General features: G+C 39.2%; 1 protein-coding gene across 4 annotated transcripts in view; it reads left to right on the top strand.

The window, feature by feature from the left end:
- INPP4B (inositol polyphosphate-4-phosphatase type II B) overlaps positions 1-19,986 on the top strand; it is a 278,616-nt gene that overhangs the window by 98,975 nt on the left and 159,655 nt on the right. For all 4 annotated transcript variants that reach the window (XM_051768103.1, XM_051768104.1, XM_051768105.1 and 1 more), the window contains exons 6-7: positions 5,050-5,168; positions 7,056-7,172. In XM_051768103.1, the coding sequence (XP_051624063.1) occupies positions 5,050-5,168; positions 7,056-7,172 (236 nt within the window). The remainder of the gene's footprint in view (positions 1-5,049; positions 5,169-7,055; positions 7,173-19,986) is intronic.

The following is a 19,986-nucleotide window of genomic DNA, read 5'->3' as shown; positions in this document are numbered from 1 at the left end:
GCAGAAGAAGTAGTGATGTGCAGTATCTTCTCTTATGCCTCCCTGCCATCCACAGCACACCCCAGGGTGGAGGAAAGCAAACTGTGTAGTGTTTAGTGTTCTGCATATATCACAGGTCTGAATGTGGTGTTCTCTTATTTAATGTGTCCTTTTGCTCACTAAGGAATAGCTACACCTCACTTAATTAGTTTATCAAGACAGACTGTACATTATTATTTATAAACTCAGTTGCTTTGGGATAATGATGCTGCTGCATTTTCAGTGAAATGGAAAAAGTTCCGAACATTATGTTCACATATATATGTGTGTGTGAGACACACAGGTTTTTCCCATGCCCCTTGTCTTCAGATACTACTAATTTTCTGTTCTGTTCTGGCAGTGTACAAAATAGTGTGCCCTGGAGACAACAGGGCTATGGAGGTTAATTCCTGTCCTTTGCCAGCCCCTTGGAATCTGTTTTGATTTGGAAAATAGGAGGGAATGAAGCTGTGGGAAATGGTGTTTCTGTCACTGGTTAGAGAAAGAGCTACCTTGAAAATTATCATGTAGGCTAATACACACATCGTGTGAATCCAGAGTATGAGAAGACATTCACCAATGTGCTGTAGTTTTCCCCACTAACAAAAATAAACAATGCAGTTTCAATGCCATTTCCTAACTTTTGGACTAGTCCTTGGCTTCCTTCCCAAACAACCCTGTGAACTCTGAGCTGAGGATGTCCTTCATTCCCTCTGCCCATGTGGTTTGTTCTGGCTACTGGATCTTTTTTCAGTTCTGGGAGATGCTGCATCTCCCTGTTTCTCAGCCAGATTAATTTCTTGTGTCTCCAGAGGTCATAGTGCTTGGAGCAGAGTGCTGAGTGCCTGGTCAGAATGTTATAGCTTGGAAGAAGGCAGATGATGAATTTCCAGGCTATTTCTACTTTAGAGTTTTGCTTTTGTTTCTTTGTTTTGTTTATTTCCCCCCTTTTTATTGTTATATCATCATTGGGATTTGTTAATTTTTCTCTCTGAACTCTGTTCCTATATATAAGTAATGTTTTCAAAAAATTCTCCCAGATCCCACGAATGGGAAACTGTGAAGCAAGATTCTCCTGTGTTTACATAGCCTGGTTTTGAGGAAACAGTAGCCAGTCTTTCCCTTGTATTGTTTTTATGTGGGCACTCATGCACACAGGAGGATGAAAAGCACGACCATTGTGTCAGTGCAGCACAGAGAACAGTGAAATACTGACTGTGCAGGACTTGAGAGTCAAACATCCACTCGTGAGGTTTGTGTTTACAGCACACGTGGTTTGTGTGCTCCATAGTGCTACTGGAATGTACAGGATAATATAAAGGCATGACTGATAGAGGAGGGAACACTTGTTTACTGGGATTCATGTAGGAACACTGTTGTAGTTTTAATAGTAGAACGCCAACAGTAATGGAAATGAAATAATGATATTCTTATTGCTTATATTATTTTGGGAATAAGTGTTGAAGGATAACGTTGATTGAATCTTGTTTGTTTTCAAGCTTTTTAAATGGTGAGACAGTTTCATATGCAGACCACAGGATTTTGCAAAATACATAAGTATTTGTGAATATATTCTAGAGCAATTCTTTTTCCTTGCAGCCTTTCTTACCACACTGCACATCGTGACTACTTTGCTGCTTTCTTGCCTTCTTTTCCTTTATGTAATATGTAGAGGATTTGTTTCTTCCTGCTATCTTAACTTTTTTCCTTGTTGATATTAAAGCTTAAATTATTCCTAATGCAGTTCTTCCTGAAACATTCATTGTGCACGGATAGGCTTAGCAGAGGTGGGATCACCAGGGGAATGGATGACTCAGGCTTTTACACACTGACTCAACAGTCACAACGAGTAGATTCATATACTTTTGGCATGTAAGTACAAGCTGTCACTTCATTTCCCTGAGTTCTGTTGATGGGTTTTTCCAGAATTAATTCAAGCATAGTGAAGTATTGAAAAGTAAAGTGACCTACGTATGTGGTGTGTTTGGGTGTAGGTTATGATGGAAAATGCGCTGATGTTGTTACCCGCTGTCACAGTGTTACATTTGCAGTTAAGAAAACAGCCTTAGCATGCCTTTCATGGTTGTATTTTCCTCAGTTTCTTTTTGAGTAGTGTGCCAATAATGCCTAACAGATGTGTTTAAATGTATAACATATACTGGTCTAACACATACTGGTCTTCTGCTTTCACAGCCATGTGGTGTTTCACAGTGTCCGAATAGTGTTGACTGTGTTTTTGAGAAGACCTAAGATTTTCAAAGATACTGCCAATAAAATAGTTCAAAGGGCAATCATGCAGCATGGAGCTGTGAAACTTGTCAGGCTGCGAACAGGATATAGCAAGCTTCTGTTCTTTGACATCAGCTTAAAAGTAGTCCCTGTGTTTTGTTAAACATTTCACTTGGGCTGTTTTTGAGGGAAGTGATGCACTGTGGCTTAAACTGACAAATTCTGTGTCACACCAGATCGTCAGTTCTCTACCAGGAATAACCTTGTTGAATATCCTGTCTCTGACTGACAGGTTAGTTGTGAACAGCAGTTGCCCAATGTCACAATAGTGATAAATAATGCTATCATTGAAGTAGATGCAGGTTTCATTTAATTTCATTTGTCCTTCTGTGCTGGAGTCTCCCGAAGAGTTCTGATGCTTTCTGCTGATCCTCCCCACCAGAGATATGCAGAGGAGTTATCTTCCTGTCAGTTCTATCCAGAGAAATTCAAGATCATGCTGCGAAGCCGCCTTTTTACAGGAAAAATGATCTAATGACTGGATTGCCTTACTGTCACAAAAATGAATTGTCTCCTATGCTCAGATATCACCAAGATGGTGACCACTTAGTGCAAATCTTCTTCCTATTGTTAAAAGTTTCTCAATAGGATAAAAACCTGTGCTCTTGGCAGCTAAAAGATTTAGTCACATCTAGATAACGTATTTGAGACATGGCACAACTGAATCTGTTATTTGTAGGGGCTTTACCTCCATTCATCACGCTTTAACGCTTTTTATGAGAGTTCAGCTGTAGAGTTCCTGCCAGAGTCACTGGTGGTGTTTTTGGGGGGCATCTAATTTTGTTTTTACTAAGTTTCTATATGTCTCTGCTTTTCCTTTTCTGTGTATTCCATTAAATTGTGAGCTGGCTAGCCTTCCTTTGTGGTGGGTGTGAAAAGTTTGACTATATCTCTGCGTTCCAGCTTCTGATTGTGAACGTGAACTCTCTTGCCATTGCTCTGAAACTGTGCTTTACTGTGCTGTCTTCTAAAAACATGACTACAGAGTGCAACGTTTAAGGATTGTGTGGTGGCGTAAGATCAGGGTTTGTGGGGGAAATGGCTGTATCTGGAAATTTCGCTGCATCCGTGCTCAGCTTTTAGAAAGGACATAGTTCAAATAGGTGGGTGTCTGTCTAACCTTTTGTGCTTTAGTAGCTGTATTTCAGTAAATCTACTCACATAATTCTTCAGGTCATGTCAAGTAGTGCTAATGTTTAGTCATTTTAATAGTGGGGTCAGTCTTAGTAGGAAGGAATTGATGGCAACTTGCTATTTGAGTCTGGTGCTCTTCCATAAGCTGTTTCATAAAGATTTCATCATGCACAATCTTTTATGCTTATCCCATTTTTTCCACCAAATTATCACAGGATCAGTTTGAGACTATGTACCAAGAGATTTAATTGGCAATTTGGACTAAAGCAAACACTTGAAATTATTCTCTGAAGGTTAGATTTAATTGTTTCCTTGTCCCTTTTAACTGTTACAAAAGAGTGGAAAAAATGCTTCAGCCAGTTTTCCTTTTATTTACGCAAACAGCAGGTTCAAGCCCAAAGGAAAAAAAAGGTATAAACCAAGCTGAATTGGCCTTTTGTATGTATCAGAGCTTTTCTAGCTTGGCTTCTCGTCACACCACGTTTGCTTGCTGTGAGGATAATCTGCCTCACCTTTTAAAATGTTAAAGGTCAGCCTCACTTGAGGAAGCCCCTGGTAGGCAGTGACTCCTAGAAAATATCCTCAGCTCTTTCTTGACAATTAACCTCTCTGAAACTGCAGGCTATTCTTTGCTTCCCTCAGGCTTCGAAGATCCCAGTGTAGTTTGTTGCACTGTGGAAAGCACTGGGCAGATCCCACCACAATGTTCACTGTTGCATATTCCTTAGTGAAGAATGGAGGGTGGGTGGGTTTTGCTTTAAAGCCAATGCATGCCCCACTACTCACATGTCCCTTCTGCAGAGCAGCTAATGGTGCATTTATTTCTTTCCTCCTCCTTTTTCTTTGGTGCTTTCATCCTTTCAGTTAGAAGGCACAAGGTGTGTTAGTCTAAAAAATGAACTCAGTCACCTGCCTGACTCTGAGCCCAGGATAAAAACGAATCATTAAACAAGAACTGAATTTCTCTATTAGGTAGAATGAGTTTTAATAATGATGCCATGTAGGCAGAATACAGTTATTCTCATTTACATGCCAGTCACTGACAAAAGAATTGGTTATTTTGCTGTCTGCTTTTAGGTATGTAGATTTATACCCAATAACTTGTTCTGCTAAGAAGTTCATACTGTAGTAACAGACTGTATAAACTAATCCAATCACTGATAGCAATTAGCTGGTTTAGAATGTGTTTAAAATGGTCATGTAACTGTGAAAATTGTCAGACAAGAGAGGATCAAGTTAGGCTGCTAAGAAAGATTTTTTTTTTGGGCAAATTAAAGGAGTGCTTCTGTAAAATAAACTACTATTGCAGCGCGTGTAAGTGTGTGCGTATGCGCACGCACGTTCATATAGTGGAGCCCGTGAGCCTCTGGCAGGGAGCTTTGCAGAAGCTGCAAGTATTTTTAGTGGAAACGAGATCTCAGTTCAGTTCTGCAGCATGTGACTTCCTATTTCTGTAAGTTACTTCCAAGGGACTTCCTCTGTTAAATCGACTTGTCTCCGGAGATTTAATCTGGAGCCGGAGCATGGTCTGCTTTGTCCTGTGCCTGTGACAGCTTTTTCCCAGAGTTTTCTTTTGAACATTTTGTTTTTATTTTGTACTGTCTCCAGCATGCAAGGATCTAGTGGCTGCTACCCGTGATCGGAAGCTGAATACGTTTATACAAGTCTCAGTGGTGCATCCAGCAGAGCACATTTTGACGAGGTATTCAAGCACTGAAATCGTGGAGGTGAGACTCTTTCTTATTCAATTAACGTGTTGATTAATGAATTGCTCATTTCTTCTTTAGAAAGTGAATGAGAAATAAAACAAGTCAGTGCACAGTCTTAGGTAGGGCAAGCACACTCTGGCAGTTAGTAAAGCATACCTAAGTGTTCCGTAGTTCTTGGCATTTAACCAGGATAAACAGAAATTAACTTGGCTTTTCATGAAAGCTCTGTTGTTCCAAGTAGAGGCATGGAGAATATTCCAGTTCTCCAGACATAGGTTTAGAATGAAACAGGGAATAGCTGCTCTCATGAAGGGACAATGCAGTTCAAAGTAAAACTGAATTAAGAGTAGCAAGGAGTTTGTGAAGTATTTTTAAATTGCAGGAGAACATAGGTGTGTTGTGTGATCTGTTATCCAGTTTGTTCCTTGTTCTATTTTTTTCCATTAGAGAGTTGATGCTTTTGCAATTTGAAAAATACTACCCTACTTCTATAACTTGGGAAAAGAATGTGTGTACATAATGTCTGTGACTTTATATAAAATAATTAGCAACTTGCATCACGTATTACAACAGGCTGTCTGAGGCTGCTCTGCTAGTCCTCGCATTGCCCTGTAAGCATCAGTGTCAGAAACAGTAGAAAATGGTTCAGAGAAAATTAAGTATGAGCAGGCAATGTAGGTGTAACTTGCTTAACTTACCAGAGAGACTCATTAAGAACAGGGAAGGCTTGTGGTAAACACACACATGCGATTTCGCCAAAGGCTTGTTTTAACTGTTGAATACAATGAGAATGTTTCATGAGCTCTTTGTGTGATTTACTTTTAACCAACTACTAATTAAATTATTATGCTTTCAGCCCTCAACCATCCTGAAACTGCTTAATTCAAATATCATGTATCTGATCAGGATGCTTCATTGCAGACTGTCTGGAATGATGTCGTGCAGAAGATGGAATAGATATTTTTTTTTTTTATTTTATAGAAGTTGATTCATTATCTAACACAATGTCCTAGATCTCAAAGCATTTCTGAATTTGTTTTGTCAAGGCTCTCATCTTTGTAGTTAAATTTTGGAGGAGAGGAAGGCAGGGGCAGAAAGTTATTTTCTTTAAGATAAATTATCTTTATCATGCACAGGCCTTTTTTTTTACTTAATAGAAAATTTAAGGATACGTAAGCCTCTGGTAATCTTTGGAAATTAAGTATAATTAAACATTAAAAAATTATAAACAACATCTTGTATGATTCATGTAATTGTATATCTGAAGCTATGATATAGTTACTTCTGTGTACAGCTTTTAGATATAAATCATAATGTTAAAAAGCACAGGAATGTTAATTTACTGCACTTCTACCTAAAGAGGGGTATTTTAATCCCTGCTCCACTAATCAATATCCTTAATGTAATACAGAGAGTCTCTGTAGCATTTATATGGACCTATTATTTGACTTAATGAAGATGACTCTATTTTGTATGTGCGTGCAAATTATATCTTTAGTTCATTGAAATTAAGATGAAATTGTGCTACTTTCAGAAAGTGTCGTGGGAGTAAGAAAGGGTTTGGTTGTTACAGGTTGTATTCCAGATACTGATATCTGCTGCTGAGCTGTTTAAAGACATGTTGCTAGGCTCTGTTTCAGCAGCACTTATCTTTTACAGTTAAAGAACTTTGCAGAAAGTTGTTGTGGTTTTGTTTGGGTTTTGTTCATTTGTTTGTTTGTCTTTAAAATTTCCTGTCAAAGTTTTAAACTTGTCTGGTTTCCTTATTGATTGGGTAGCAATACTTATCTGTTCCCATCTTTCTGCTGTAGACAGCTGACATCTTTTGGGTTTCCGTACCTCCATACTGACATACTACACATTGCACAGCTGTTACCTTACTGAATGTTTACTCATGTTACACAGGGTACAAGAGATCCACTGTTTTTGACTGGTGTGACATTCCCACCGGAATACCCCATCTATGAGGAGACTAAAATAAAACTGACAGTCTATGATGTCAAAGATAAATCTCAAGACACGGTAAGTGCTTTGCCTCATTTCTTCTCCGAGTCTTACCAAGGAAGATTTTTCTTGCCATGTTGTTCCTTGGCTCTTTTTGGCAAGTTTGCAAATTGGGGAAATAGGTTGATATAGAAATTGGTTGATATAGAAATTGGTTTTGTTGTTCTTTTGTGCTGAAAATCTACTTTATCTTTTGTTGCTATATTAGAGAATAGAGAAAGAGAGCCATGCACTTAAGATGAACACTTTGCTGTTGGCTTTTTAGTTGGTTACGTGAATCAACACAGGTATTCTTGGCAAACAAAAATTGCTCTTGTGTGCTTTTTGAGGGCAGAGAACATATGGAATAGACTGAGATAACACCACTGTAAATAATTTTTCAGAAATAAGTTTCTGATAGTATTTTACTTATATGCCCAAACCAGAATGACAGTAGAGCCTGTAACCTGATGTTTGAGAGAGATAATGATATTTTATTTTAATCTCTTGTGTGGTGAGTGGCTTTTCTGTGGCTGCTGCTATTATTGATTTGTAACAGTCCAAGCTGTACCGTGTCACTGCTAAAGGTGAATCCTTTGGGGTGCTGGTGTTGTACATTTTTGGATACAGAGTCAGCTCTTTATTCTTGGAAAGTTATGCACTTGAGATGATATATGGAGGTCAGTGGCACTATTTGAATGATTTAACTGCCAAATACAGACCTTGAGTGCCACTTTATGTGCTCCAGGTGATCTAAGACAGCCTTACAGATCTAAATGTCATCATAGGACCTACAGGAGAACTGTTTTTCTTCTGTGGCATCTGGAGTCCAGCTGATAGTTTTCCCTTGGGCATCAAGAATGGCCCTTGACACCTGTATTTAATTAGCTGAATTGCTCTTTATGTATCTGTAATTGGCACCCAGTATGATTAAAGACTGTTCAAGCTTATGTCATGACTGTATATGTGTTCATTATCTATAAGAAGGAAATCAGAGGTATAATTTACGACTTGGGACTGTCTTTGAACTGTGTACAAAAGTGAAGTTCTACGTTTAGAGAACTCTTAAATTTTTTTTTTTATAGAAAATAGTGGATATATTTGTTTAAATTTTCAAGCTTTTTGAGCAAACAGGTTGGTTCTGTCTTCTCACTGTGCTTTTTCTGTGTAAGAATAACGGGGAAAGGGCATTACCATGCATTTTCACAAGGTATTTGTTTTAGTTTTTGGTTAAGGATTAGGCTACAGGGGCTTAAAATGGGGTCTGCTCTTTATTTAATAGAGTTGTCAACTCTGAACAGCTAACAAGAATTGAGTGAATGGTGTTTGATTTTCTCCATTCCCTTCCAGTTTCATTGTGACTGACAGATGATGGAAAATAATACCATATCTGTAAGGGAAAAAAATGGACTTCATAGAGCTGTTCCTGTACTACTACTTTTCTAGTTGCAAGCTTGTTACAGAGGAGAAGATCTAGCCTAGAGAATGAATATAGTTTGATAAGCTTTTTGCAAGCCTGTAAGAACTTTTTATAACTGTTCCTTACGATTGTAGTACAGGACTAGAGTGTCTCCCAGAGAATCCCATTAACATAGCTCGTAAGTCATGTGAGAGAATACCTTTCCTTTATGTCATAGCATTTATATCATTCCTATGTGAAACATTCTAGATCTACAGTTTATAACTACCTTTTTGTAGGGCAAATATTAATCCCATCTCTGGTTTATGTTCATTGAGTGTTTTACTATTCAGGCATTTTAAAGCTGCATGTAGGTACGAAAAAAAATTAGATAAACTCTAAGATTTAAATGAAGGTGGACTGCAGCATGTGTGAATGACCCCAGGCCATCCTGGTTGCAACTTCATTTGTGGCAATATTTGGACTTCTACTTACATCCTAGAATGTCAGCAACAATAAAACTAATAGCTTGGCTTTCTTACCTATAATTGGAAGCTATTGCACTATCTATTAGTTTGGGTGACTTTTTTTGAGCCTGGATGTTTATATATATTCATAAAAGTCAGGTTGAATGAGCTATAGCTTGATACCCTTGCCAGCATAACTGCAACTGGACAGACCTCAATGCTTGCTTCATGACCCAAGAGATGGGTTGTGTCCCTTTGACATTAACACTGCTTCAAGTGCTGTGGCTTCACTCTTCTGATTATCCAGGCTACAGTAAAGCTGACTTTCTTGTTCCTTAAAAGTTGCTGCCACAACTGATGGCTGCAAAATGTAGCCCTACCGTTCCTCCAAACAGACAGATAAAACTTGGGGGTGGAGGGGAATCCAAGGTTATTAGGTATGCCCTGGTCTTCTGGGCTTTGCTTTCAGGTCAATCACCAGCTCATATAATTGAGCATTTAGGGCAGAAATAACCCTTGTATCTGACTGCAAAACATTTTGCAGAAATTGGGCAAAAAGCTGCAGTAATAATTCCCTCAACATCAGGGCTGTACTACTGGTTGCTCCCATTAATAAGCTCAAAGCAGCTAATATCCCTTGTCACAAATAAATACTTTAACTTGTCTTATTTCTCTTGTAATAAAATGAAACTATGGGAAGTGAATTCTGTGCATTAATTAAAGTCAGCAGGATTTTACTGCCACAAACAGAAGACTGTAGAGAAGGCAGGGAAAGGGCAGTGGGTACATCACAGGGTAAGGCATTTTCTTGTTTGTTACCTAAACCAGGCTTCGTCTATACAAGAGAATTAGGTCTCATTTTCAAACCTGCTGGATTTTTGTTATAATACAAAAATAATTAAATATTGCTTGATTTGTGCACACAGGTCATAAATGCTGAAGTGAAGGGGGATGCTGACATGTTATTTATTGTGCTCTTTAAAAAAAGATTTTAATAGCCTTGCAGTGCTGGTATTCCTGAACCAGAAAGTAGATAGTTAACTTCACTCTTGCCTGTCATTTAACTTACATTATGTAAGAAGTGTGGTTTAATTATATTGAAGTACTGTGCAGCTGGGATCACATTCACCGTGCTTGACACACTGAATGTTCTGACTGCACTTTTCACTTTTTATGCATCTCTGTCTGATGTTCATCATAATTATGTCTTGGCTGTGTCAGGCTTTCTGTAACTGAGGTTTTCAATATTATGAAACAGATTTTTTTTTTTTTGCTTGTTTGTTTTGACTAGTCTACCTAGTTGATCAAGGGAAGCCAGTTGATGTAATGATTTTGGATTCAGTAAAGCTTTCAGTACTGGCTCTCAAAGTATCCTTCTTGACAACACATGGTTGGATAAACACATCATGTAGTGGGTGAGCAATTGCTCATGGGTCGAGCACAGTCGGTAATAGTGAATGAGGTAACATCTGACTGGTGACCTGTCGCTTGTGGGGTTCCACAGGGCTCTATTTTGGACCTTGTGCTTTTCAACATCTTCATAAATGACTTGGATGCAGGACTGGAAGGGACACTAAGCAAGTTTGCGGATGAGACAAAAGTGGGAGGAGCTGTTGACTCCCTCAAGGGAGGGAGACCCTGCAGAGAGACCTCAACAATTAGACGGCTGGACAATCACCAACCATATGGAGTTCAACAGGGGAAAGTGCTGAATTCTGCACCCTGGATGTATGGACAGACTGGAGAATTAGATGCTGGAAATCAGTGCTGGGAAAGACACCTGGGGGTCCTGCTCAGTGGCAAGTTGAATATGAGTCAGCAGTGCCCTGGTTGCCAGGAGGGCCAACTGTGTCCTGGGGGCATCAGGCAAAGCATCACCAGCTGAGCGAGGGAGGAGATTGTCCCGCTCTGCTCTGCACTGGTGTGGCCTCACCTTGAATATTGTGGCAGTTTTGGGCACCACAATATAAGAAAGATATTAAGCTAATAGACAGTGTCCAAAGGAGGGCCAGAAGGATGGTGAAGGGCCTTGAGGGGAAGCCATGTGAGGAGCGGCTGAGGGCACTTGGTCTGTTCAGCCTGGAGGAGACTGAGGGGAGACCTCACTGCAGTTATTTACAACTTCCTTGGGAGGGGGAGAGGAGGGGCAGGCACTGATCTCTTCTCTGTGGTGACCAGTGACAGGACCTGAGGGAATGGGCTGAAGTTGTGTCAGGAGAGGTTTAGGTTGGAGATTAGAAAAAGGTTCTTCCCCCAGTGGGTGGTTGGGCACTGGAACAGGCTCCCCAGGGAAGTGGTCACAGCTCCAAGGCTGACAGAGTTCAGGAAGTGTTTGGACAATGCTCTCAGGCACATGGTGTGATTTTTGGAGCTGTCTTGTGCAGGACCAGGAGTTGGACTTGATGATCCTGATGGGTCCCTTCCAACTGAGCATATTCTGTGATTCTAAGTGATTGGTTACTGTAAGTTTTCATGTAAATAGAAACTTCTAATAAAGACTAGGCTATTCCTACTTTACTTTGATATAGTTAGAACAAAGAAGTTAGAGTGTTTATGAAATATAATTTAAATATATCCAGTGAAGCTATACATACAAAACAGCGAGTAATGCCATATTATGAAAAATGTACAGTGACATCTGTTCCTACATCACAAAGATTTTCTTCCTATGTTGCCATGAGCAAATTTATGTTTAGCTGACTTGAGCTACACAGTTTTTAAGATTTTAGATAGTTGGATTTTGTCGTAATGCTGGGGCTGTACCTTTAAGTCATTGTCCAATAAGATCAGAATTACAGGCTTGTAAACTGTACAAATATTACCTCTGCACTACTTTTGCACAAGAGTACTGTTCTTATCTTTCTTATAGGCATGCAGGTTTTCCCAGTTTGGTCTAGCAAGTTTTAAAGCTGTGAAAATACTGCTTAGCACATGTCAGGTATCGCTGCCACATAACAGATCCACAGCAAATAAAGAACTGATGAATTTGGGTTACAGTAAGAGGAGGGAAATCTTAGTGACTAATTTGGGAGGCAGCAGTCTTTGTTGTGTATTTAGAGTATATATGCATGTCCTGCAGTAAGCTTTCTGAACTTCATTGAGTAGAGCACTGTGGGTATGTTTTTAAACAAGTACTGACCATGTAACTGTGGTGAGGCTTTTGTTTGCTTGTTTCCCAAGATTGGTTCTTTTGTTGCTGCATCTACATCTGATTTGTGTTTGTTTAATGCAGTTAGACCTACAGCTTAAATTCTTGCTACACTGGCTTTTCTGTCTGTAAAGCAGGTATGAAAATGTTTGCATCTTGTATGGTGGGATTGTGTTTGTTTTAATGCAACAAGACCTTGAGGTAAATGCTGTTTTAATGTTCTGGTATGACATGCAGTGGGTTGTGCCTCCTCCTTTAGATCCACACTTGATAAGTTCTGGAAGCAGAGGATAGGAGCAACTTTCTGTACCTGGTGACAACTTTCTGTATCTGGTCTGTGCATCACCCCTTCAAAAATAATCTCCTTTGGTTGGATATAATTACTGGAGTTCACATGTGATACTGAAGATACAAAAAACTACTCTAATGTTATCTCCCGAGGGCAAAGAGAAACTGAATTTATACAAGACAGTTGAAATATTACACATTCAACAGGCTGCTCTTGCATTTCTTACTTCCCAAATTTAATCATTGAGAATAACGTTAGATTAGTTCCATAATTTTAGGAGTAGTGGGGACAGAAGTTCTGTTTTGGATATGGAAACATATGTTATCAAGTGACAATTTTAGATTATTTAAATTACATGTCTTTCAGCTGTTGAGGTTTGAATCTTCTATTAAACTTGCTCACCAGGAATGAAAATTTGCAAAAGGTTTTGCCTTGTGTGTCTTTTGATATTGCAAGTATCCCTGTTAAAATTGAATCCCACCAGGGTGAGTGGAAAATGAAGCCTGTTCATCATGACAAGAGGCATTTTGAGATCAGTCGTGAAGCCAAATCTGAAGTGACAGCGTTCCGCGTTCCCTCGTGGGCATCGATCTGTCACAACACCACCACGCAGTTTAGTGTGGTTTGCCCTCTCTGCTGAAGAGACACAAGGCTTGAGTATTTGGAATATTAGGAGCACTCCAAAGGAGGGCGTGAAATGCATTAGCAGAGGTAAATATGAAATCTTGCACATCACCTTCCTGCACTCTGCCTGTACACGAGTGCACTTAGTCTCCTTGCTCTTGTGAACATTAAAACTACTGAAGCTGTTTTTCTTCAAAAATTGAAGTGATGTTGAAAGGTCTCTACTTTGTTTGAAGAAAAAGCCACTTAAGTCCTCCTTTTCGAAGTTCTGTTCACTGCCATCTCTGCAGGATTTGCAGAGAAATGTTGCCTTAAATTAGAAACTCTTATTACCACATTCTTCTTAATAGAGCAGTACTGTACAGTACTGCAGTCCTACCCACAGACATACTTGCAATAAAGCTTTAGATATTTGTGATTCTCTCCGAAATCATCTATTTTTTTTTCACAAATATATACCTGATGATAGATTTAGTTTTCTTTTTGCAACAAACTAGATATTCTTACTAAGCACCATTATTAGAGATCTTGAGGGAGAATGGAATGTTTTTCATTCTTTCAGACACATTCATGTGGAATTTACCTAAAGCAATACTGTCAGTCTTTCTCACTAATTTTTAAAAGTCCTGGATACTTTAAGGGAAATTCAAACTGCTGACTTTCCTTTGGCTTATATTGAAATAAAACCTTTCTTTGAAGTGGCTGAGGGTACAAAAAGGTTTCATATATCTTAGTGTATCTGTAAGAGAATTGAGGATAAGTGTCAAGACCGAGAAAGTTACAGGTATAGACTTAAAGTCCATTTGTAGCCTTACTGCTTTTCGTGCCTTGCCCTTGAAAATTCAATGGGAGGATTTGGCTTTGCAAAAATCTTTCTCCCTTTGAAAGCATCCTACTTTTTCTCCTACCCTTTTATTAATATTTTTCTCCTCGAGGAGAGGCAAACTCCTCCCTATTGCTGTATCTTCAGGGAAAAATGTAACCTACTGTTCATTCATTTTCCATTTTCTTTTCCTTTTTTAACTACTCCGACAACCAAATGCTACTGCTGCCTCACATCAGGCAAAAAGGTTTGCTCTAAGAGGTGACATTTTGGAAAAGATTTGTACAACTACTTAGTGCTGAGACCGATGTTATTCTGTAAAAGTTTAAAGGGCTGCCTTGAAAATTGCTTAGAAAGAGGGAAACAATAAATGATAACATTTTCCTGAAGATTTTATTTTAACCAGCTGTGGATTTCACCGCTCTATCCCTCACTAGACCAACACAGAGCACATCAGCACAGTCTAACAAATCCAAGGTGGCTATTGCACTGCCCGTCATTTCTAATGATGACTTTTAGTGTTCAAGGGGCATGTGCCTACTCTAGAAGGCTGGGATGTTTTCCTCTGAAATAGGAAATATTTGTCTAATAGGAAATATTCACCTGCAGCGAATAGAGAAAGAACATGGCATAGTGTTCCTTTAGTCAGTGTGGAGCAAACCTGGCTGTCAAAACATGACCTCCAGTTGAAGGATATGCTTCTGTCCTTTCAGAAGGTTGATCTACTTTCCTTCCCAGTGCCTTTGACCCTGGCATCCCCTGCACAAGGCACTGAAGGAGCTGCTCCTCAGGAGGGATGGCTGGTGCTGCCAGTAGGCTGAGTACTGCAGCCATCATGAACAGGCCAGGCACTGCAGGCATGGATTTCCTTAAACTAAATGCAGCAGCATGGAAATGTTTAAGTAACTTAAAGAATAAGCTTTGTTTGTTCTCATTGGCAATTTCATATTTATGATCAGGTGAATGATCAGTTCTTCCAGCTTAGGAGTCTGGGTACCCAAACAACTGGTCTTGCTAATAAACCCTGAGGCAAAAAAGGCACTATGTACCTCAGTCTTTTCCTCATCCTTTGTCATTCTGTGTGCTCTTGCATCCAATAAAGGTGGAGATTCTCCTTAGCCAAGGTGGCCTCCAACCATTGCATCACACACCAGTCCTTCCCTGTTCATAAGCAACAGGTCTAGGTGCCCTCCCTAGCTGGCTCACTCACCAGCTGTGTCAGGAATGCCTCTTCCACACACTCCAGGAACCTCCTGGACTGTTTCCTCTCTACTGAGTTGTATTTCCAGCAGGTATCTGGTAAGTTGAAGAGAGCAAGGACTAGTGATAGTGAGACTTCTCCCAACTCCTTATAGAATATTTTCTCCACCTCTTCATCCTGATTGGGTGGCCTGTCTGTCTTGTTGGACTTCTCTTTGTTCCTTACCTGTAAACACTCAACCCTATCGTCAACATCATTAAGCTCTAGACAATCAAAACCCTCCCTAAGACACAGGACTACCCCACCACCTCTCCTTCCTTGCCAGTCCCTTCTGAAAGGTTTATAGCCATCCATTACATCATTGCAGTTGTGCAAATCACCCCACCATGTTTCCACGATGGCAACTGTGTTGTCGTTTTCACACTGCACAAAGGCTTCCACCTTCTCCTGTTGCAGATGCTGCATGCACTGGTGTAGATGCACTTCAGCTTGGCTGTTGTTCCCAAAACCCTTCTGGGGGGAGAAGCCTGAATTCCTATCTGACTGTTCTCAGGTGCTTCCATGGATTCTAATACCTCAATAACCCTTGAATCTTTGCTGTCACATGGATCTCCATCCCCTATCTCCACTAGAATGACAGAACCTCAGGCTAACACAGAGCCCCTCAGGCTTTTGCGTGCAGCCCTCAGGTTTATCTCCAGTGAGCCTGGTTTTACCGCTTTCCCTCTTCAAATCTAGTTTAAAGTTGTTTCAATGAGCCCTTCTAATTCCTGTGTGAAGGCTTGCTTTGCTAGCTAACTCTTCCCATTGTAGATATTCATGTAAAATAGAAAGTACAGTATATTTAAAATCTAGTCCTTCAGTGGCAAAGTTATTTCTGCATAATATTGAATATATTTAGGTGCAATAAGGATTGAAAAGTTGAAAAGAAAAATATATGGAGCAGTGGCAAGTCTGCTTTTGCTTTTGTGTTATGAAAGCAGGCATTTAAAAACAGGTTGGAAACAGATTTTTCTTTTGAAGTTTTGGGATTTGTGTTCTGTGAAGTTGAAAACAGAGCAAATTCAACCTATTAGAACAGAATTTTTTCCCCCTCTACCATGCATCTCACAAAAGTGTCTTTTACAGTTAGGGATATGTTTGTACCAGTCAATGTTTACATTTGAATTTTTGTACTTAAAAACTAAAGCTGAGCAAATAATTCTATTTAAAAATTACATAAGAAACATGCTTTGAATGTAACATGAGACTATCTTGAGCAAGTTTTTGCTAGAAGAGCATAGCAAATTGCTCTGAGTGAACTAGTTTAATGTTTTGTATTATGCTGTATTTTAAATATTTGATGAATAAACATGAAAGACTTGTGTAATCATTTAGGGTTTCCAATGCTGTTAGAAATGCATGTATCATTGAATTTTACAGTAATCAAAGCCTCTTTATGTAATCATTATGCTATATTTTACAGAAACAAATTCCCATGTGGCTGAAATTCTCCATGCTTGACTTTCTTCATGCCAGAAATGAGGATTTTGTTTTGATCTGTTCTTTGTTTAGTCCTGTTCACCATGATCATGAAGGGATGGTGAAAAGCCTGTCTTCTAACATACATTTTTTTGTTTTGAGGATGTGTTTGCAGCTTTCGTAGTGATGGCTGGAAAGCCAGGAGAACAAAGGACAAACACAGTCTGTAGTGTGGTCAAAATTTAGTGCATTTAGTTCTCTCAAAATCTCAACATTATAACTGTGAATGGAGATTATTAACAGCAAAAATTGTGAACTGGAGGCTTCAGCGAAGAAAACATTGACCACAGTATCAGCTGCCTTGGAGTGCTATGGCACTTTGTGGTGTCTGAGGAACATTCCCTTTCACTGAGGAGTAAATTGACTTCCCTCACCTTTAATTTATTACTTATTGATGAGATCATTGATTACAACTAAGGATTCACTGGCACAGTGACATTAGTTATGTTTCTAGTTAGTCTTTTTGGTGTTTTTTTTTCAGCATTCTTCAGTGTTAAGAATTTGGTTAGGTTCCCCTCCCCCCTACCCAGTTCTTTTTATCACAGTCATGGTATTTTTAAAGCAAGAATAGTGGAAGACTTTTATAGTACAATGCAGCTGTTGATGTTTATTCTTGCAGTCTTATTATCCTTAAATTCTTTGCCATATATGCAGTCTCAGTAATGTGAAATGAATAACCTGCAAGTCACAATTATCCAAACCAGTTTAATAAAATTTCTTTTTTTCTTTTTTTTTCCCCTCCAATTCAGAGTAGGGAACAGTATGACTTTCTGTTTTACTGGGTTTTTCTAACCCAGCTTTCCCTGCAGGCTTCAGCACATTTCAGTAAGGCACAGCATTTAAAACATAACCATTGTAATGCTTCATAGAGCTATGAAGGTAACTTAGTTTGGAGCAAAAAACAAAGATAACAATTAGCAAAGACTGTTCTGTCACTTTTGAATGTAAAACATATACACCTGAGCCATCTTCAAGGGAAATTCAGAGGGCTCTGGCTGAAGAGAAATGCGTTTTGTCTACAAGTTGATAAGCAGACGTGTTGTCCTACACATCAGGAATAGTAAAGGAATAGTACATTTGCACCACTTGCAGTGTATGTATTCTTGTGAGATGAGAAAAAAATTTTTGAACATGTGTGTATTACATTGCTCTGACTTGACAATCATTTCTGGTGGAGACTGAAACCGTCTTAATTTGCGTGTCTCACTGTTACATACAGTTGTCTCCTTTGCTCAGGTTTTTGGTTCTAAAGTAAGACTATGGGCATTTGTCACTGTATTGTAAGAAAAAAAGATCACTGGATCTCTGAGTAAGAGCAGAGTGTACTACCATGTCTCATCTGGAACTATTGTCACAAAATTGTGCAGGGATTACTATTTTGCAAGTTTATGTCTTTACTGCTTCCACCAAAATCTGGAAGCAGTAACAGAGACAGCATCAGATCACAGCTCCTTTATTTTATTTTCCCTGTTTTACCTTTCAGCAGTTTTACTGGGTGTATTAGAAGTCGTCAAGAGTACTTTTTTTCTGTATGCATTGAGAGATAAAACCTAATTCCTTACATTGCAACAGCATCTGCACCGTGAGTGGTTGTATATAGATACATTTTGTTTTAAAATGCAGATTAGTAAATTTGGGTTTGGAGAAAATAATTTTTCTGCTGAGATTCCTTCAGTCAGGATTGTTTGCTTCCTAACAGAAAATCTGTGTCATGAGGGACAATTGTGATTTATTTCCTCTGGAAGGCAGCAGTTAGTATGTCTTTGAGATGCTTGGAAGGTTTGGATTTTGACACACAGCTGCCTTAGTGAAATCGAGCATGGAGGTCCTTGATTTGTTACAGCTATAGATTCTTACTGCCTCTGTTCCTGGGGAATAACTTGGCAGCTTTTCAAAAAGAAGTAATTGCAAGGCTCTTGCTCAAGGAATTATCTCTGAATGTGGAAGCTCTGGACAGTTACTGCCCAATTATTGCTACCCTGTTCTGAAATAACATCACCCCTGTGACAAGGAAGTTTCTGAATAATTAACTGTGCCCAAATGGCTTTCAGGCTTGGGTATGACAGAAGAAAGACTGTCCTTGAAGTATAAATTAAAGTGTACGTACCTACACCCCATTTCATTGAGAGGTTTCCTGAGAGACTTCTTCTGTGTATACACAATACTGTGTGAGATGTGTGTGTGTCCAGAGTTTCATTGCCTGTTAAGGCAACCTTGACATTATCACTTAGCAATCCTCTCCTGGTGGATAAATCTGTCTGGATTTAAAATTAGCCCTAGTACAGAGTATTTGGTAGTAGTGCAGAGGTGGATTCCTCTCCCTTGCTCCTTTCTTAGTGTTCCTCAGGCAGTAGCTCGTTGGCCCTGAGAACAGGCTCACGTAGGAAGGACCAGAGGGCCTAAAGTTTTCATGTTTGTTTTTAGACATAGGAAACATCATAATCAGCAGTACATTCAGTACAAAGAAGACAAAAAACCTGTTGACTCCATTTGCATTAAAGTCCACAGGAATAGGATACTGGTATTTTCAGCATCTAAAATACTGTTTCACATAACCCATCAGCCATCTGTTGAAGGAGCTGGAGAGGCAGTGACAAGAAATAAAGGGCGATATGCTGTTTGAAAAGGCAAAGTATTATTTGCCTTTAGTTTTGCTTTGTTTCCTCCCCTTCTCCTGCCAGTTCAGTTTTATTCCAGATTTGCAGTTTGGTTTGCTGTTAGGTGTACAACCTGTTTTGTATGCTCAAGTTGGACCATGCTCAGTTTCTGAAACTCTTAGATGAAGCTATTTCTAGAGTTACCTGAATTTTGTTTTCATTTTTAGTTAAGACAAACTGGGTATATCCATTGAAATGCTACTGAATATGAGTCCTTTACACAGGAAAAATGGGAAATGCAGGTTTTTAGACAAAGTAGTTAATCCCTCTTATGGTCTGGACACTTAGCTCAAGTAGCATAAGATGTTCTGGATTGTCAATCTCTTCTTTAAGAGAAATCATCAAGAAATTTGTATTTACTGTATTTGTATCTGTGATACAACTTTAGTGAATCTTATGAGACCCTACAACTAAGACATTTCTTTTGATTAAGTTTAATTATTGGTGCCTTCGAATTATTACAAATGGAAGGGACAATAAATTATTTGCTTCTTTAGCGAGTAGCTGTCATCTGCGGCAGTTTGTTGAGATGCTGTGAGTTAACCTGCACAGCATCATGCCTCACATGCTACTAAAATGAAAGTGGTTGCTTCTGACTCTAAGAATTCAGCACTGTAGGCCCTGACTGTTTCGGACAAGGTGTTTTGTATCCTGACTGCTTGGCGCTTTCCATAACTGAGATTGAAATCAGATGCAACAGGCACTTCATATAGCGATGGTTGCT

Source organism: Manacus candei, unplaced genomic scaffold (assembly GCF_025592945.1).
Source record: "Manacus candei isolate 608988 ecotype Guabito, Panama unplaced genomic scaffold, ASM2559294v1 h1tg000092l, whole genome shotgun sequence".
NCBI lineage: Eukaryota > Metazoa > Chordata > Aves > Passeriformes > Pipridae > Manacus > Manacus candei.
The sequence above is the reverse complement of the archived record's forward strand: the minus strand, read 5'-3'. Positions and strand labels throughout refer to the sequence as shown.